Source organism: Onychomys torridus, chromosome 1 (assembly GCF_903995425.1).
Source record: "Onychomys torridus chromosome 1, mOncTor1.1, whole genome shotgun sequence".
Lineage (NCBI taxonomy): Eukaryota > Metazoa > Chordata > Mammalia > Rodentia > Cricetidae > Onychomys > Onychomys torridus.
The window spans coordinates 44151685-44171649 of record NC_050443.1 but is presented as its reverse complement, the minus strand read 5'-3'; the positions used below and the strand labels follow the sequence as shown (position 1 = coordinate 44171649).

General features: G+C 44.4%; 1 protein-coding gene across 7 annotated transcripts in view; it reads right to left on the bottom strand.

The window, feature by feature from the left end:
- Window positions 1–19965, bottom strand: part of Otud7a (OTU deubiquitinase 7A) — a 314162-nt gene that overhangs the window by 72286 nt on the left and 221911 nt on the right. For all 7 annotated transcript variants that reach the window (XM_036188083.1, XM_036188116.1, XM_036188073.1 and 4 more), the window contains one exon: window positions 6278–6460. In XM_036188083.1, coding sequence (XP_036043976.1) covers window positions 6278–6460 — 183 coding nt within the window. The remainder of the gene's footprint in view (window positions 1–6277; window positions 6461–19965) is intronic.

Here is a 19965-nt window from a genome sequence, read left to right as displayed (position 1 = left end):
TTGCTTTTTGCCCCACTCCTCAGAGCCTTCCTCTCTGCAGTGAGTGGAACCTGGGAGACCATCTTTATCTTCATGCACTGACATATTTAAAGCAAGAAGCACCCTTCTCAGGCTGCTCTGCTGTGGCCCAGGCTTTAGACATGGACTACCTTATTCTTGCTTCTCAGGTGAGCATTTCTCATGTGGGCATCCTGGGGACACATGGATGGAGGCTGTGCATGCTTCCTGGCCACCCGCATGTTCTTTTGTCCCAGCAATCTCTGGTGCGGTGGCCTACTCTACTTTATTCTTTGTTGGCTTTCTGCTCAAAGAATGAGAAACGCAGGGGAAGGGGTCTCTAAAGTATGGACTATTACCCTGTTAGAACTTGGGGGATCTGAAGTGAATGCATTTATTTGTTTTCTTGTTGCAGTGAAACATATTAAAAAAAAAAAACCCGATTGTTTAATGGGTAACATCAATGTAAACTAGAAGTCTATTTTGTACAGCACCAAGGCTGGCCTTGAATTTAACACCCTCGCATCTCAGCCTCCAAGTGCAGGGATTACAGGTGCGCCCTGTATCTAAACAACAATTCTGGAGCATATGATGTAGGAATAGTCACTGCAGAGTCAGTGTTTGTGGCATGTGGCTTCTCACAGCAGAGGTCCTCTTATTCAGCTCGGGGAAGGGGGACCCTTGGTGTCTGAGTGTGACTGTGATCAAAACCCTGAGGCAAATTCCTGAGTACAGGCACATGAGCCCCAAGGTTGCTCATCTCATTTCAGGGTAGCATCCCTGCTGCATAGAAAACTGCAGTCACTGTCTTCCCCAGAGCAAGACTTCCTACATAGCCTCAGTTGTACATCAGTGGTGAGAAATGGCATCAATGCAATTTTGTCAAAACAGACTGGCAAGCAGAGGCTTGCCTTGACGACCTCATACATTTTCTCCATTCAAATGAACAGAAAAGTATAGTGGTTGCATATTTCAGAATGAATGGCTTCAATTCACTTCAACTTCATTCTGACACAATATGATTAGGTTCTCTTATATTTTGAGGAAAGGCAAAAAAGAAAAAAGAAAGAAATGAAGCCACAGAGGCCATCTGGAATAAGAGATGGAATGGGAGGGCTGGGTTGTCTGTCACTGGGAGATGTCCCTACTGCTCCCTGCACTCAGCTCAAATCCTGAGAGCATTATCCAAGTGCTCCCATACCAACATGCACTGCCTCCCCTCTTTCTCCAACATGCCAATACCTAGACAATGGCCACAGTAGGTTCTTTATAAACAAGCCATTTCTATAATGGTGGTTCTGGAAGTTTCCCTGAGATGACAGCCAACTTTAGTGACAGGGAAGTGCCAAAATATTGAAAGCCCAGTATAGTAATACCAATACCAGATGTACATCCAAAGAAAAGAAAATCTGTGTGAGGTATCTGCTCTCCTGCAAGCTCCACAGCGTTACTCACAATAGTGAGGAACCTGCGTTAAGTGAAATAAGCCAGGTGGATTCCACAGATTGAGCTCATGGGAAGAAGCAAAATCAAGTGATGATGCAGAGCTGCAGCGGGAGTGTGGGCCAAGAGTGGGGGTGGGAGCGAAAGCGGAAACTGAGATCAGTGATTGGCTACAAAACTGCGGTTGGATATGGGGAATAAATCCTAATGTTTCATAGCATAGCAGTAACCACAGTTCATAACTTACTTATTTTTCCAAGTTGCCAGAAGAAAACATTTTAAATGTCTTCAGCAGAAAAAATAACTGTGATGATAGATGTGCTAGCCCTCAGAGGGTTATCACACACTGTTCATATATATTTAACTATCCACAGCACCCTATGACTCTGTACAACTTCTATGTGTCAACCACAAAGATAAAAACTCAAGGCTGGTCACCTTGCATCCCTTTTCACACTCAGCTAGAGCTCCAGCCAGAGCCCACACTGCCTGCTTTTAGCCTAGTATATTCTGGTCTGAGTTGCTGATATTCATAGTACTAGGCGCTCACAGGGAAACTGAGGAAACATCTGAGGAAGACAGGCACATATAAGAAAGTAAACAGGGGTTGGGGATTTAGCTCAGTGGTAGAGCGCTTGCCTAGCAAGCGCAAGGCCCTGGGTTCGGTCCTCAGCTCTGGCAAAAATAAAAATTAAAAAAAAAAAAAGTAAACAAAGTACTTACGTCATGGGAATCAGGCTGAATGGGCTGAATTTATAAATGAGCCTAGCAAACATGTCCAGAGAAATGCAGAAGATACTGTGAAATACGAGTAACACTAAGAAATAATTTGGAATGGAGATGCAAGTGCTGACCCAATGAACACACAGGAAAAAGAAGCAGCAGGTCAGAGTGCCAGGCAAGTGTGTCTTAGAGACCTAGGAGAGGAGCTTCAAGAAGACAGCAGAGGAGGTTTACCAAGAATTCAAGGGAATGAGTGAGAACTGGCGAGCTTTGTTCCACTAACACAATTTTAGTAGGTCATGCAAACCTTTTCAGGCACTTAAGGTTTAAGACATTCTCTGCAAATATAAGATCTGAAGGCAGTTTTTGAGGAAGCGTTCTTTTGGAAAGAAGCAAATGAATGTAGTCACATGTCTCTTAATGGACAGATGTCTTCCGAGAAATGTGTCCCTGTGTGACCCTGGTCCAGCCCAGGCTTTCAATGTGGCTTCTTTGTGCCACTGAGAGTCAAGGTAAATGCTGGGGCTGCAGCCAGTAGAACCCGGCAGACTCTTTTACAGTCAAGTGTTTGTCAGAAGGTCACACTAAAATAACAACGAAAAGCATGGTATGGGAAATACGTAAACACATACTCGATGACACTCATACTGACATCTATTATTTATTATCAGTACGCTAATAACATTCTAGATGATGTGTGGCGCTGTCACATGACAGGCAGTGCAGGTCTGTTCTCACCAGCATCAACCAAACCCTGAACGATGCACTACAGCATTGTAGTGGGTGAGATTCAGCTTCACTGTGATCTTATGGCGTGACTATGGTAGCTACATGACTTTAAATGTGAACAAGTAGAGAAGGTGACTTCTGCCTAAATAAACCCAGGCAACAAAAAGAGCACTAGTGTGATTGAGGGCACGGCAGTAGGAGGGGTCAGGAGCATGTGACACAGTTCTGGGGCGAGGCAGCGTGCGTCTAAGGTTTCAGAAAGAAAATCTAGATGCAGGCTTTAAGAGGAGAGTAGAAATGACAGATGAGTAAAAGCAGAACAGAGACCTTTTAAATAGGAAAATCTAATCAGTCAGAGAAGAAAAACCGAAAACATACAAAAAGCTTGATGAATAAACTATGCAATGTACAGTATTTCTATTTTTATATAGCTATAGTATATACACTACACACAGTATAGGTATAGATATGAGACAATTAAGGTAAACTAAATGGATTAAATTCTCCACTTAAGAAAAAGATTGCTTTGGATGATAAAATAAAATCTGATGGCAAACTGCCTTCAAGAATCATACTTGGAATTGGAGCTGTAATTCTAGTATAGATGAGGCCCAAATAACACCCACCCACCCACCCACCCTATATTCAATGCTGAGAGCAGAAGAAATAATCTTCCCCAGGGATAAGCACCATAGTTTGGGTTATACAATACCAAGTGTTCAGCCCTGATATCATATACATATGACTAATACTAAGCAGGCTCAGCAGGCTGTGTTTGTGTATTTGCATGTATATATGTGTGTGTGCGTGTGCGTGTGCGTGTGTGTGTGTTTACATAACGATAATAATTAAAGAAAGAGGCCATGAATGTAAAGGGAATGAGGAGTGTGTGTGTGTGTGTGTATGTGTGTGTGTGTGTGTGTGTGTGTGTGTGTGTTTACATAACGATAATAATTAAAGAAAGAGGCCATGAATGTAAAGGGAATGAGGAGTGTGTGTGTGTGTGTGTGTGTGTGTGTGTGTGTGTGTGTGTGTGTGTGTGTGTGTTTACATAACGATAATAATTAAAGAAAGAGGCCATGAATGTAAAGGGAATGAGGAGTGTGTGTGTGTGTGTGTGTGTGTGTGTGTGTGTTTACATAACGATAATAATTAAAGAAAGAGGCCATGAATGTAAAGGGAATGAGGAGTGTGTGTGTGTGTGTGTGTGTGTGTGTGTGTGTGTTTACGTAACGATAATAATTAAAGAAAGAGGCCATGAATGTAAAGGGAATGAGGAGAGGAATGGGAAGGGATAGGAGGAGGAGGAGGGAAATGATATAGTTATATTTTAATTAAAATTGTAAATAACAAGAAATCATTACATCTAAATATAAAACAAGATATCAAATGCTCGTAGATGATAAGATTTCTCTGTGGCAAAAACTCAGGGTCATCTTCTCAGAATAATTAGTTTTAACAAGACATGTATGTATGTGGCTGCCCAGATGACAGGTAAGTGCAGAATGGTTTGCTTCTGTGTCTAGTCTTAGCAGAATTTGAGTATGTGGAGAGGCATATGCAACAACATTGGATCCAAGGAACATGCCAACTTAAAGGTAAGACAGGACCCCACTGGGTCATAAATAGAATTGCAATAAGGCTTATGTGGAAGCATAAATACAGAAAAGCAGTGGAAACTTCTGGCCTGGCAGGAAGGGAGTTTTCCTTAGAGAGTGACGCATAGGAAGCTGACAGAGCCGAGGGTGACAGCTAGACAGCGGCATGCTAGACCTCAGGGACCACAAACAGATCGGAGACAGCTGGGACTTTACAGTATGGTCCAGTTGGCATTTAGTCCAGAAGGGAAAAGGCAATCTGATCAATAAGTGGGGAGGAAGCACTTATAGACAGCAGCCTAGAGCCTTTGCTATTGTTTATACGGATTACCAATTGTGGAAACACTGGAAGACTAAGCTGACAAACAATAGGAAAAAGGCTTACCTAACTATGTATTTTATTTCCACATCCAGAGAAGAGCTCATAGGCTGGGGCATTAATACTGTAAACATTTCTGTATGGCAAAATCCTTTGAACACAAAGTCATAGGGCAGGTGGCACAGCGGGATTTACACAAGGGTGTGGGTAGAATCGTGGGACGATTCTACAAGCTGATAAAGAAAAGTATGTTGATTGAAAAATGAACCACATGAGGAACCAGGCATGCAGCAGAGGAGAAGGCCAATGGACAAGCAAACCACAAGGTGAAAGTTAAGACAAGATTCCAGTTTTCACCCTTCAAAATGCCAGCAAGGCAAAACCATAGCATGAACACACAGAGCTGGCAGGGGTAGAGGAAGCACTGGGTTTGCACTCAGTGAGCAGAAATGTGCTCAGGAAGATGGTGGCAGGAAGCCACAGCAAGCCACAGCAAGCCACAGCAAGCCCACTGCACCGCACGAGCCTGTAGGGAGCGAAGCACTGGCGTGAGATTCATAGGAGTAAGCATTCTTTTAAAGAGTTATTTATTTTCATTTTTTATTGTGTATGAGTGTTTTGCCTGCATGTATGTATGTGCACCACCTGGATCCTGGTGCTCTACAAGGCTAGAAGAGTGCATCCGATCTCCTGGAATTGGAGATAGTTGTCAGCTGCCAGGTGGGTTCTGGGAATGGAACTTAGGTCCTCTGGGAGAACAGCCAGTGCTCTTATTCACTGAGCCTTTCAGACCCATGTCACAACATTTGTTGTAGGTGTGTGTGTGTGTGTGTGTGTGTGTGTGTGTGTGTGTTGTGTGTGTGTAAGACAAACAAATGGGAACACATATCCAAGACAACCTAGGATGGTTATTCATACAGGAGGTCTAAATACACCAAAACAGTAACCAAGAGAGTGAACTAGTGCTTATTGCTCGGTAAAGGAAGCAGTTTGTAAGCCACGTGTCTCCCTGACTATTAGCTTGCATCTGGAACAAGTTTCTCAGGAGAAGGAGGTAGATTTGGCTGATCACTGGTTATAAAGACAGTGAGAACTGGGAGATGGGACAAAAAGCCTTTCAGGTTTCCTTTTTATAACCACTGTTACAAGTGTATCTTAGTCCGATGATGAAGAACAGTAAAGAAGGAACACAGGGAACAATGAACGTGCCATTAAATGACTTGGAGACTAAGCTGCCAGAAGTAACTGGAGGACCAGAGATATCTGTCAGGCAAAGCAGGACTCCCCAGCGGACGGTCCAGTTCTAAAGGCTGCAGTCACATGTCTTCTAAGGGAGACATGGAGCCACAGATTCATGTTGCCTTTAGCCTACTGCGAGGAGCAAGGCTTTGGGAGATCAGTTTGGCTCAGCTTGGTGATGCTGACCACACCCTTCACCACACCTCCAAGCCCCTCCACTGGCTGGTACCTTGGGCAATCTCGTCCTGTCTCTGCAGGCAGGGCCGCTCCACTTTGTGCACAGGCTGGGGCGGTTCTCGCTCGGGCTGCTTGGCACACCTCCCTTCATTGAACACATGCGGCAGGTTGGCTGTGTGGCCCTGTCGGAGCTGCTCATAGTCACTCAGAGCAGCGGTCAGGTCCCAGTTTTTGCCTGTGGAGAGAAATGACACGAGATTATAGCAGAAGTGGGGGGATCCTGGCTTTCCTGGAGAACTGGATGTTGATGAGCAGTGTCAGAAAGGAGACTGTGACACCCGCAATGGATTACCTGAAATACGTGATCACAGTTCCTCTCATTATCTTTCATGAACACAGACACGTGCACCTGTAACACTATGCCTCTAATGACCATCAAAGTACTTAGTGAGGGCTGTGCCGGGGAGGAAATCCAGGCCACACAGCACTGGTTCTGGACACTTAAAATGGAGCTGGGAAGCCTTACAGGTCAGGTTTCAGGAACAGCATGGCTGAACGTTCGAGCTGTTGGCACACAACTCATGGACATGTTGACTTTGGAGATTGCCACACTAAATTAAACTAAAACCATCCAAAGGCCTTACGAATTTCCTAATATCTCACCCATGGTATCTATCCTTCCCAGAGAATGAGCCCTATTCTTTTCTCCCATACTCTTCTTACTTACCAGTCATAACTCCTGGGAAAGATGTGAAGTAAGGAACAGGCCCCCTGCAGCTTAAGCTACTACACAGCAGTCGCTGGTAAAACTTTCACATGTACCTAGACGGCTGCCCTGCTCCAGTGTCTTCCAGATCACAACCCCTATTAGGTCCTAGGTGAACGTAACTGTTCTGTGTTCTTAACCTGGGTGATTTCATCTTGTTCACAAGCAACAAAGCACAGAATGCAAAAAGAACAAAAAGAACTCCCAGATTTACTCAGCGTTACATAGGAAAGTGCGGCTTGAGGTGTTTTCTCTTGTTGAGGGCTTCAGCTGCAGCCCCGTGAGTGCTACAGCTTGTTCAACCTGCAAATAGAGATGATGCACAACCCCCACTGGGCCAGGCCTGGATGCTAATATATCATTATGCAGGGGCAAAGGCTTTGGAGGCCCTCTTTAGGACTATGATAATGAGTATGTCATTTCATACGCAGAACCTTGGATTCTCTCTCCTTGCAACAGGGTTAGTAAAATCCACCTGATGGGAACTGATGTGAAGGTTAGAGGAGACACAGAGATAGTGTTTTTAAGTACTCAACATATGGAAAACACTTAGTAAATCATATTAATCCAGATAAAAGCCATGCTGGTTGGTAAGAACAGCTAGCCCAAACCAACTGAGTTACTCAACAGAAAGACAGTACATTTGGTGAAACTTTGTGAGGATGAGTGGAGGGGGTGTTGCCGTTATGCGGACCCACTATTTTGAATGTGGGTATGGGTGGGTGGTGGTCACGACAACAAACAGAAGAAGAAATTACAGACAGCACAATCAGTGTACAAAATCCACTCATCTGACACAACTCAAGCGCTTTCCTCATTACTTACCACCATTATCACCATTCAGGGTAGGCTTTTGCTCATGTCTATTTATATTGCTTTCCTCAAGATCTCTAGTGCGATTTACAGCTGAAAATGCTTATGATCAAACTTCTAACTTACATTCTTGGGCCTCCCTACCTGGTGGGTGTATGCAGAAAGGGATGCAGGAAAGCAGGCAGGACACGAGGCGATACAGGCCATGGCAGCTGTCTCAGAAAAGAAGTTAAGGTATAAGGAAAAGAAAACCAGGCCACAGGAAGCAGAGTTAGAACCCTGAGATGGAAATAATGGGATAAAATTAAACTAAGAAAGAAATGGTTAAAGAGGTAGGATTATAAGTGATGTGACAAATGACTTCTCTGAGGTAGGAAGAAAATAAGTAAGAGAGGTACAAACAGCCCCATAAGCAGAGCTCAAGAACAGGATGTGTAAAAACAGAAGGGACACATGAATAAAAAACTTTAAGAACCAAAGTTTATGGGGCTAGAGGGATGAGTTAGTGGCTAAGAATACTTGTTGCTCTTCCTCATTGCCTGTAGTTTAGCCCAGTACCCATGTCCAGTGGCTCACAACTGTCTGTAACTCCAACTCCAGGGGATGTGACACTCTCTTTTGGCCTCTGTGAACATCCACACACATGGCATACACAAACATATACATAAATAAAAATGAAGATAATTTTAAAAGTTAACTTACTGAAGAAAAGTTTGGTTCTTTTTAGTGAAGTAACAGCCTTTAAATATTGACTATTTTGTAATAGTCCATATCAACATTTATCTTTCTAAAATCACTATATTCTAAAAGAAAAGTCAATCTTGCAACATTTTTCTTGGCAGCAATACTCAAACCCAGGATGTCACGGGATCACACCTGATATTAAACGAGGGAACAGGTGTGAGTTAGGAAGGCTTATCCCTGCTGTGCTAGATCCAGGCTCCCAAACTGTGGAAGCGCACATGAATTCAATGCCCAAGGTCTATGTCAAAGAACTAAAGGGTGGAGACTGATAATATGTTCAAAGGTGGGGCACTGGGGGCAAGTGCGCTAGTTCAGTGGAGTGGAGCCTCACAACTGGATTCTGTAGCATCATGAGAAAGTATGTATGCACACATAATACACACACACATGCACAGATATACACACACTCACAAACACATGTATAAACATACCACACATGTATAGATATACAGATATAAACACATACGCACAGACAAACACACACTCACAAGCACACATGGATACACACACAGATAAACACACACATACACAGATACACACACTCACAAGCACACATGTATAGACACACACATGCACACACACAGAATCACACACATTTCTACTGTTACATGACATAGCCTAGAAGACCCCCTGTAAGAGCCCATCCAGGCTGCTGGAACTTACAGCTTCTAAAATTGAAGAGGAGGGGAGCGAGGAGCAGAAGGAGGGGAGGAGGGACAGAGTATTACTGAGGCATACCACAGGTCATGAACTCAATTGTCTAAAGAAAAGAGAAAGACCATAGAACAAAAGAGCAGACTCAAAAGTAGCCGTTAGTCAGCAGATGCAAGTTTTCTAAATACCAGAAAAATATTTTAAGATAAAAAGCTAAGAAAACATAGTGGTCAACATTTAAAGTATGCATATATTAAAGCAGAATACATGACCGGACCAATTCTGTCTCCCACAGCAACATGGGAATAGGCTTAACCCAAGGAAGGACTGAGTATTTGCTTTAAGGGATACAGCTGGTGGTGTGGCCTGACACCCCAGCCAGCTGGTGGGCTGAGGCAGGAGGACTACCCTTTCAAGGCCTGCCTGGGGCAAAGAGTGAGTTGAAGGTTCATCTGGACAGCTCACTGAGACTATCTCAAAGTAGAAAGTGGGAGAAAGCTGGGGATATAGCTCAGACATAGTACTAGAGAAGCATGCCCAAATCCCTAGGTTTACTACACAGTAATGCCAACAAAAACAAACAAACAACAACACAACAAAATAACAAACAAAATCCCTCACCTAAAGCAGAGCTGTTTCTAACGGCTGCTAGGTGATGGCTGGCCACCAGATGAGAAGATGATGACAATAAGATCCTGCTTTAGTAGCAATGAAGATTTCAGGCCCACAACTTTAATAAGATGAAAAAGCTCAATTTACAACAGAGATGCATTCATTATCAAGTGTGGGCACCTTGAGGTTCTGCATCCTGGAGAGGAGAGGCTGCCCCTCCCCTCTGCAGGTCTCCACTTCATATCCTACCTCCACCCAGGCCCTGCCCTGTATTGTCCTCAGGCATGCTGGAACACCAACAACTCAGGACAGCTTCTAACCTGGGAGCCTCCTGACATTGCAGACTGGCCAATCCCAAATCTGCTTGTCTGTACTGCCCCTCTTCCCCCAGAAACCACAAGAAAGGCTCCTGCTTTTACACCCTCCATCCCCCACCTCCTGACTGATCCTGGCACTTCCATGTGCTGGACCATGCCTCCTGGATACATAAGCAGACTTCCTACAGTAGTTGTCTGTGTTTGTATATCCAATTAAAGCAAAATCTAGACACAGATGAAAGCTTGAGATATAAACAGCTACATATGGAATCTAAAGGTTAAAAGGCAGAAATCACTGCAAGTCTCTGACATAAACACAATGACATTAGATTCCTAAGAGAGTACTGTGGGTGGGTCAGATCTACAGTCTGGGGATGGAACCCAGGGCTCTATCACTGAGCTGCATCCCTATTCCACGGGGCAGATTTTTTTTTGAGACAGGGTTTCTCTGTGTAGTTTTGGTTCCTGTCCTGGATCTCGCTCTATAAACCAGGCTGCCCTCGAACGCACAGAGATCCGACTGCCTCTGCCTCCCGAGTGCTCAGATTAAAGGCGTGTGCCACCACCGCCCGGCTCCTTGTGCCTTTTTTTCCACATGAACAAAGTTGGACAAGAAAATTAAATTTCATACCACACAGATGGGTCCAGGTGTGAAGAATGATTCTAGACATTCATATAATCTGCTTTCATTTCTGAAGCTCAAACATGTAATCATAAACAACATACAATTACAGATAGACATGTATGAGCAAGTGCTGAAGGGAGGCAAGGGAAGGGAAAGGAACCGCCAGAGCATGATTCCTTGGCTGGAGTGGCACCATGGTGGTCACGGTGGTTAGGAGAGAAGCACAAAGGGGTTCCAACGTTCATGACTAAGCCTTGGAAGCTGGGTGGTTCAAAAGCACAGTTCTAGGGGTTGAAGGTGAAGCTTGGTGCAGCGTCTGCATGGTATGTGCAAGGCCTGGGTTCAATACTCACCACTACAAACAACAGTAACAACAGCAGCCCAACCCACAGAGCAAACGCCAAACCTGCAATATTTCTGTAATTAATTTTGTTACATGTAACTTGGTGTCATCTTAGTATTAGAAAATGGTGAATTAGGGTCAGTTGAGCTGTGGCAATCAGAGGAGATCATGTCCCTCGTTATTCGCTTACTGACCAAAGGTCAATCCCTTCTGCACATGGCAGCCAAGGCCGGGAGCCCAAGCCGGCAGTGGCTCTGCTCCACACTGTCACCCAGAAATCCATGTGTGTGTACACACAGATATTAGGTGCCATTTTCAAAATGTGCCAGCTCACTCGGTCAGGAAGGGGAAGAACCCAGAGGGCATTGTTTCTCCCCTAGGCTATTGTAATCTTTCCCATGCCTGGTCTCCTCAGACAGGCTGCCACAGTCCAGGCCTGGTGTGTTTGTGCTGGCACAGCCACATGATGTTCAAAGGAGCCTGGGAAATGAGGCCCAGGGACCTGCTTAGGGAGAAGGAAGGGTGGATTTTGGTAAACAGCCAGTTGTTTGTACCAAGGCAACCAGAAGATGTGCAATTAGCCAAAATGTCACCAACTTGAGTAGATTCAAATATATGATGCTCACATAAAATTCCTGTGTATGCACATATATTGAATGTATATGCATAATACATGTATGCACACATACATCTAGATATACTGTATGTGTATTCTGTGCATGAAAAACTGCAATAAGATATTACAATATCCTCAGAATTCTCTTGAAAGTCCATGATGATGAGTGGCTTTCATTTTCTCATTTTATTCTTCAACAAACTCACACTTATGTTGAGAATATCCTCAGGGTTACCTCACTCAGCATGATATTTTCTAGTTCCATCCACTTGCCTTCAAATTTCCTGATGTCATTGTTTTTTTACATCTGAGTAGTACTCCACTGTGTAAATGTACCACATTTTCTTTATTCATTCTTCAGTTTTGGGACATCTAGGTTTTTCCCAGGTTCTGGCTATTATGAATAATGCTGCTATGAGTAAGTGTCCTTGTGGTATGGCTGAGCATCCTTTGGCTATATCCTCAAAAGTGGTATAGCTGGGTCTTGAGGTATATTAATTCCCAATTTTCTGAGAAACTGCCATGTCAATTTCCAAAGTAGTTGCACTCCCACCAGCAGTGGAGGAGTGTCCCCCTTACTCTACATGCTCTCCAGTATAAGCTGGCATTTGTATTTTTGATTTTAGCCATTCTGAAGGATTTAAGATGGAATCTCAAAGTTGTTTTGATTTGCATTTCCCTGATGGTTAAGGATGTTGAACATTTCTTTAAGTGTATCTCAGCCATTTGGTTTTTTTTTTTTTTTTTTCTGTTGAGAATTCTCTGTTTAGCTCTATACCCCATTTTAAAATTGGATTATTTGGTCTTTTGATGTCTAGTTTCTATAGTTCTTTATATATATATATTGGAGATCAGCCCTCTGTCAGATGTGGGATTGGTGAAAATCTTTTCCCATTCTGTAGGCTGTTGTTTTGTCTTATTGGCCGTGTCCTTTGCATTACAGAAGATTCTCAGTTTCAGGATGGCCCATTTATTAATTGTAGATCTCAGTGTCTGTACTACTGGTGTTATATTCCCACTTCCTCTTCTACCGGGTTCAGTGTAACTGGATTTATGTTGAGGTCTTCGATCCACTTAGATTTGAATTCTGGTGCAGGGTGATAGATGTGGATCTATTTGCATTCTTCTACATGCTGACCTCCAGTTATGCCAGCACCATTTGTTGAAGATGCTTTCTTTTTTCCATTGTATAATTTTAGCTTCTTTGTCAAAAATCGGGTATCCATACTGTGTGGATTTATGTCTGGGTCTTTGATTCCATTGATCCACCTGTCTATTTTTATGCCAGCACCATGCCGTTTTTATTACTATAGCTCTGCAGTAGCACTTGAAATCAGGGATGGTGATGCCTCTGGAAGTTCCTTTATTATACAGAATTGTTTTAGCTATTCTGGGTTTTTGTTTTTCCATATAAAATTAAGGTAACCCAGACCCAGAAAGACAAACATTGCATGCTGTTAAGTAAAGGATAACCATGCTATAGTCCACAGACCCAGAGAGACTGGGTAACAGGGAGGGCCCAAGGTAGGGTGCATGGATCTTGTGGGGAAGGGGAAATAGAAGGGATCTCATAGGTGGATTGGAAGCAAATGGAAATGGGAACATGCAGGATTGGGTTGGGGGTTGATGGGCCAGGAGAGTACTGAAAGAGATGACTGGAAAAGGGGATATTTTGGGGTTAGGTGCAAGAGAATTCCCAGGAATCTGCAAGGATGACCCCAGCTAAGACTCCTAGCAATGGTGGATTCGTAGCCTGAACTGGCCATCTCTGTGACCAGGCAGGACTTCCAGTGGAGGGATTGGGACTCCAGCCCAGACACACAACCTTTGACCTACAGTCTGTCCTGCCTATGGGAAGTGCAGGGGTGGGGAGGGGAGGTGAGGTGAGGGGGTGGCATGGAGGTTGTGGGAGTGGCCAACCAATGACTGGTCCAGCCTCAGACCTATCCCATGAAAGTGAATCCTCCCCTGACACTACCTGGAGCACCAGGACCCAGAGGCTGAACGGTCCAGAGACCTAGGATAGAACCAAACATGATCAGGAAAAAAAGTCAACATAATGCTGCCTAATGATAGTCAGCTATACTCATAGATTGGTGCCTACCCCAATTGTCATCAGAGAGGCTTCATCCAGTAACTGATGGAAACAGATGCAGAGACCCACAAACAAGCACTGGACCAAGCCTGGGGAATCCTGTTGAAGGGAGGGAGGAAGGACTGTACAAGCCAGAGGGGTGAAGGACAGCACAAGAGAACCCACAGAATCAACTAACCTGGGCTCATAGGAGCTCAGAGTCTGGATCAACAGCCAGGGAGCCTGCATGGGACCCACCTAGGCCCTCTGCCTGTGTGTGACAGTTGTGTAGCTTGGTCTACTTGCAGAACTCCTAGCAGTGGAAGCAGGGCCTGTCCCTAATGGCTTGGCTGGCTTTGGGGACCCTATTCCTCATACAGGGTTCCCTTGTTCAGCCCTAATACAAAGGGAGAAGCTTAGTCCTACCTCGGTTTGATGTGCCATGCTTGGTTGATAGCCACGGGAAGCGGAGTGGAAGGGGGGAGGGAGGAGGGCACAGAGGAGGTGGAGGGAGGGGAAACTGCAGTGTGGATGTAAAATAAAATCAATCAATTAATTAAATAACTATTAATTAATAATAACTAATAATTATTGATTAATTAATAAATAAAAAGAATATCCACTGAGCTTCAGTTCACATGTCTGATAGACATGATTTGTTTGTGTAGGTACCAGCTGGCTCCTTTTCATTATTTATTTTTCCTTGAGACAGGGTCTTGCTATATAGCCCAGGCTGGCCTTAAACTGCAATCCAGCCTCAGTCTCCTGAGTGCTGGGTTTACTGGGCCTGTGCTACCATGCCCAGGTTGACTTTATCTTTAATGAGTATGTTCACATCTCCAAACTAAACAGACTTTGGGTTTAATCACTCCGTATTGCTTGTTAAATAACAGTGAAAAGGAAAACAAGAATTTCAGCACTGGAGGGTGATGGTGAGTATTTTGAGTAATCTTCAAGGAAAGTACTGAAATTATTCATTTTACAGTAATTTAATAATTTATATATTAATTGGTTTAGTAAAAGGATTTATTTTATTTTCAATTACGTGCACATGCATGAGTATGAGTGAGTACTGGTGTGTGTGCTGCCAGAGACACTGGATCCTCTGGAGCTGGAGTTATAGGGAGTTGTAAGCAGCCTGATATAGGTGCTGGGCATTGAATTCAGATCTCCTGAAAGAACAGTACATGCTGGAAACCAGCAAGCCAATGCTCCAGCCTCTAGTTGGTATATTTCATGCTAAAGAAACAAAAGTTTTTTGTTTTGTTTTGATTTATTTCAAGACAGGGTTTCTTTGTGTGTAGTCCTGGCTGTCCTAGATCTCGTTCTGTAGACCAGGCTGGCCTTGAACTCACATACATCTGCCTGCCTTTGCCTCCTGAGTGCTGGGATTAAAGTCATGTGCCATCACCACCCGGCCATAAAATGTTTTGATTTGGTTATTTATCTTAAAGAAATAAAAGGAAAGCAGGTTGAAATTGTATACACAGCAGATCCTAACTTTGTGTTGACACAGTCCACAAATGAAATCACCTTATTGTTATATGAATGTTAAGTGCTTATGTACTTACATATTGAGAAAGTTATATGTATGAACCCCACCTATGCTTACAAACATAGCATAATTTTTTAAGTCTTTGCATATGTTTGTATTCTCTACATTCAGAATACAATTAATTTAAGCAGCTGTGCAAATGTAGGGAGAAGCGTTTTTATAGCAGCTGAAGAAATAGCTACACTGAAGAGCCAAAAGCTACAGGCAAGGCTGCATACAAGGCTATGCTGTTTGGTGGCCCTGAGTACATGAAGACACATCTGAGTGTTGATGACATAAAAATGAATGAAAAAACGTGCTTTGAAGAAGCTAATAACTGGATTTAAGCATGCATGGAACAGCTGTGGTGACCTGTGATGGCTGAGGGGTGTGTAGGTGTGTGTGTGTGTGTGTGTGTGTGTGTGTGTGTGTGTATGTGTACAAAGAGTCTGCATAAAGGTTACACACCAATCAGTTGGGAGTGAGGAAATGGAGCTTTTTTAGAGGAGCAGTGCAGGGCGCAGCACAGAGGAGGGACCAGTGGTTTGCACAGCCTCCCTATGGAATTACACACCCAAGTGACAGCATTGGGGAGATTGGAGCCAACAAGGAACTAAAGATGTGGTGTGGCCACAAGGTGGCAGTAGAACACACAGCTTTCCTGGAGATGCTCTGGCAAGAATTCTCTGGAAAGATGCCCACTGTAGGGGAGGCATAGCAGGAGCCTGAGGGAGAGGGAGGCTGCTGCTCAGAAGGGAAGGAGTATAAGGCAACTCCTAGGAGACACAGACTAAGAGATGGAGCCCAGGGGCTGTGGTGGTTCATTTGCCATGAAGCCCTGACTGCTGCAAGCTGCCAGACAAGGCCTCACCCGTGATTCTGGGCACATCCCTGGCACTGGGTAAGGGGCTCTCTGGATGAGATGAACATCTGGATCTGTAGGCTGCTGGAAGCTGTGCAGCCTTCCCAGGGAGGCTGGGCTGCATCCAGCTGTCACCTGAGGGGAATAAAATGCTCTCAAGGGAGGCAGTCCTGCAGGCAGGGGAGAGCTGGATGTCACCATTAGCCCTCCTGGCCTCCAGCCTCCCTACTGCAAATCATGGGACCCATTAATTCTCATAACTAATTCCTTGATTAGTTAATGAGTTAATTAATGAACTAATTCCTTGTGATAAGTTTATCTTGTTCCCACCTCTCTCTTCCTTTCTGTATATACATACGTGTCAACCCACAGGAAACATGTAGGCATAGACTCAGAGCAGACAGTCTCTAGGTCAGAGAGTTTGGGGTCAAATCAGCACAAAGCTGTGTCTTATCAGTTCCTCGGGGGCAGGGTGAGGAGAACAGGCTATGGAAAATAAGAAGGCTCTAGATGAGCGATTCTCAACCTGTGGGTTGTGACCCCAGCAGGGGTTGAATATTGATATCCTGCATATCTGATATTTGCATTATAATTCATAACAGTAGCAAAATTACAGTTATGAAGTAGCATCAAAATAGTTTAATGGTTGGAGGGGTCAGCAGAACATGAGAAACTGAATTAAAGGGTCACGGCTTTAGGAAGGTTGAGAACCACTGCTCTAGATAAACTCTGCTTGTTTAGACTATATTCAAGATGACTGAATATTTAGGCCTGGGGGAATAGATTAGCCTCAGAGCCTCTGCCTAGTATGTGTGAAACCTTTGACTCCAAGCACCACTAAAGAAATCAGGGATGTGGAATTGTGAGTTTGGAGATGGCATATTTTTGAGCTAATGCACTTCATACTTCAACAAAGAAATAGCCAAGCAAGGAGTCATACAGTCAACCTTAGAATCATTTAAATAACAGAAGGCTAGCAGGACCAAAATGATAGTCTCCCAGGTAGAGTTTTAGAAAACACCTAATTTTAGGTTAAAGCCTCAAGATTGATTAAAAAAATATTACTTGATTTCAAAGACAAGAGTGCATTCGGGGAACGGCTATGTCCTACAGACACATTCTTCTGCCATAAGGTGTTTGGGTATCCAGGTGTCCAGGCAACACCATGCTACAACTGTTCCTGTGGAGGTGTTGGGGGAGGAGGAGGCTGTTGGAATAGTGTGCCATGGAGTAGAAAGCTGTAATTAACTTGTGGTTCAATCCTTCTTCTCACTGAGCTGAATCCTCCTCCTCTCTTAAGCCAGCCTGAAGCTATACACTGAAATCAGCAACAGCAGGTAGCACCTGCTTCATTACCCCAAGACATAACTAAGATACTTAAGGCCCCCCAGAGGTGTGTGGTACCCATGTGAGTGTACATGCTACAGCCTCGGCCCCAGCTTCGAACTTTGTAAGGTGGTGCTGATGGGAGGAAGTGAGGTTACTGGAAGCATACACCAAGGGAATTAAGGACTTTTCTTGCCTTCCTTCCTCTTCCACTGCCTGGCTGGAGAGATGGGCAGTTTTGCTCTGTGACATGCTGATGTCACCAGATGCTGCTTCACCACTGGCCTAGAACCAAGGCACCTAATGATTACTGACCCGAACCTCCCCAGCTGTGAACCTTCCTTCTTTCTAGATTCTTTGCTACAGTGCTGGAGAGCTGACTAAAACAACTGAGGCAAGCGTCCATTGCTGTAAAGCTTAAGAGAATGGAATCAGCTGTTGATGGGGTCTAGCTTTACACGACAGTGAAAGTGTGCTCTGCTGAGGCTGACGGAGGCCTTCTGGGAGAGTTACCCGCCAAGGGCCCTCTCTGTGCTGAACCACCCTTCCTCTGTATCCTGTGCTGTCAGTCTTCATGGGATTTAAGACCCCATTCCTTCCAGCTAAACTGTTTTAGTTAAAATTCCCCAGGCAGGCTTGAAAAACTACAAGAAGATCAAACTAAATCCTGCAGATCTGAGAAATAAATCACTTCATGTGTCTTGGATGTTTGTCAAGCTGGCCCCCAGGGGGAGTTTTAATATGTCACTTGGAAGAAGAAGTCTTCTAGCTCTTTCTATCCCCCCTGCCCCCGGAAGTCTACCAGCTCCCCTCTACAGTGTCCATGTACCACAAGGTAGACAACGAAGGCTGCTGCCACTGGGGTCCAAGCCTCACACCAGGGCCCAAGACCCGCCTGGAGGAGGACCAGCCACGATGGGATCCATCAGCACTTAATGAAGTGCACAGTTAGCAGCTGTCTGTGGGTGGTCAGCCATCCACACAACAGAAAGGCTGATGGGCTCTAAGGATATTTTCTGCTCGTTTGGAATCAAAGTAGTTGCTGAGATCCTGTCTATAAAAGAGTAAAGGCATATTAATGAAGGAAGTGGGATTTGGGGGAGCCGTGACTTTTCTCAACCTGTCCAGTAGATAGCTTGGAGCAGTAGGTGTGATGAGAGAACTGTGTTGTGTATGGAATGTGAGATGTGAGGGTGCACTCCTCCCAAGAGACCACGTCCATCAAAGGTACTGCATCCACTGAAGAGGCCACATTCACCAATTGTGTCCACCAGGGAGGCTGTGCCTAGTACATTAGCTGGATTTACCTTGGAGACTGTCTACTTAGGAGACTATGTGTACCTAGGAGGTTATGTCTGCTAAAGATGCTGCACCTCTTCTGGAGACCATTAAGCATGGAATACATGTCTACCTAGAAGACCCCATGTCTTTTCAGGGGATTCCAAGTCTTGCCAGGAGACCATGTCTATACAGGAAACCCTCTCTACCCAGGAGACTGTCTACCTAGAGGGCTGTGCCCACCAAGCAGTCTGTGTACCATGGAGCAATGTTAATGGAGCAGAAATTCAGGGGTACCCAGTCCATAACACTACCAAGGCAAGTGACTGGGTCCTACTGTGGGATGTATGTCAAATGTGTTGCTCCGATTGGTTGATAAATAAAACACTGATTGGCCAGTAGCCAGGCAGGAAGTATAGGCAAGACAAGCAGAGAGGAGAATTCAGGGAAGTGGAAGGCTGAGGCAGAGAGACATTGCCAGCTGCCGCCATGAGAAGATGTTAAGGTACCGGTAAGCCACAAGCCATGTGGCAAGGTATAAATTTATAGAAATGGATTGATTTAAGATATAAAAACTAGATAATAAGAAGCCAGCTACAGCCAAACAGTTTATAAGCAATATAAGTCTCTGTGTGTTTACTTGCTTGGGTCTGAGAGCCATGGGAGCCAAGCAGGAACAGGATAATTTCAGCTACAAGGTCCCTAGTAGGTGACTGCAGGCAAAGGGCCCTCCTTCAATGAGGAAGGGAATGCTGTAGCTATTTGGAGGATAGCATTTCAGTTATAAGAATGGCAAGATTGACCACAGTATGGATCTGTTCAGTTGTGTCAGCTGTAGATGACCTGGGAGGGTGGTCTGTGCCTGGAGTGCATGGAGTGGGGCTGGGGTAAAGGTCCTGGGTTTTATTTTGGGTGACAGAACACTGGCCAATTTCCATCTGTAGAGAGAAATGTTCTGATAATCTCTATTTTACTCTTTTTGTTGATGGTAGGTTGAACAGTGGTATGGGTACTGAATGCTCATGTGGATGTGCTTCGTGAACCTGTAGCAGAGGCACAATCTGAAGACTCAATATTGCCAGCATGGCCATCATGCCCCTTCCTCATCAGTCCCTCTGGCATTGTCACACACCAAGCGGCTTACAACAACATGAGTTTATTTTCTCATGATTTTGG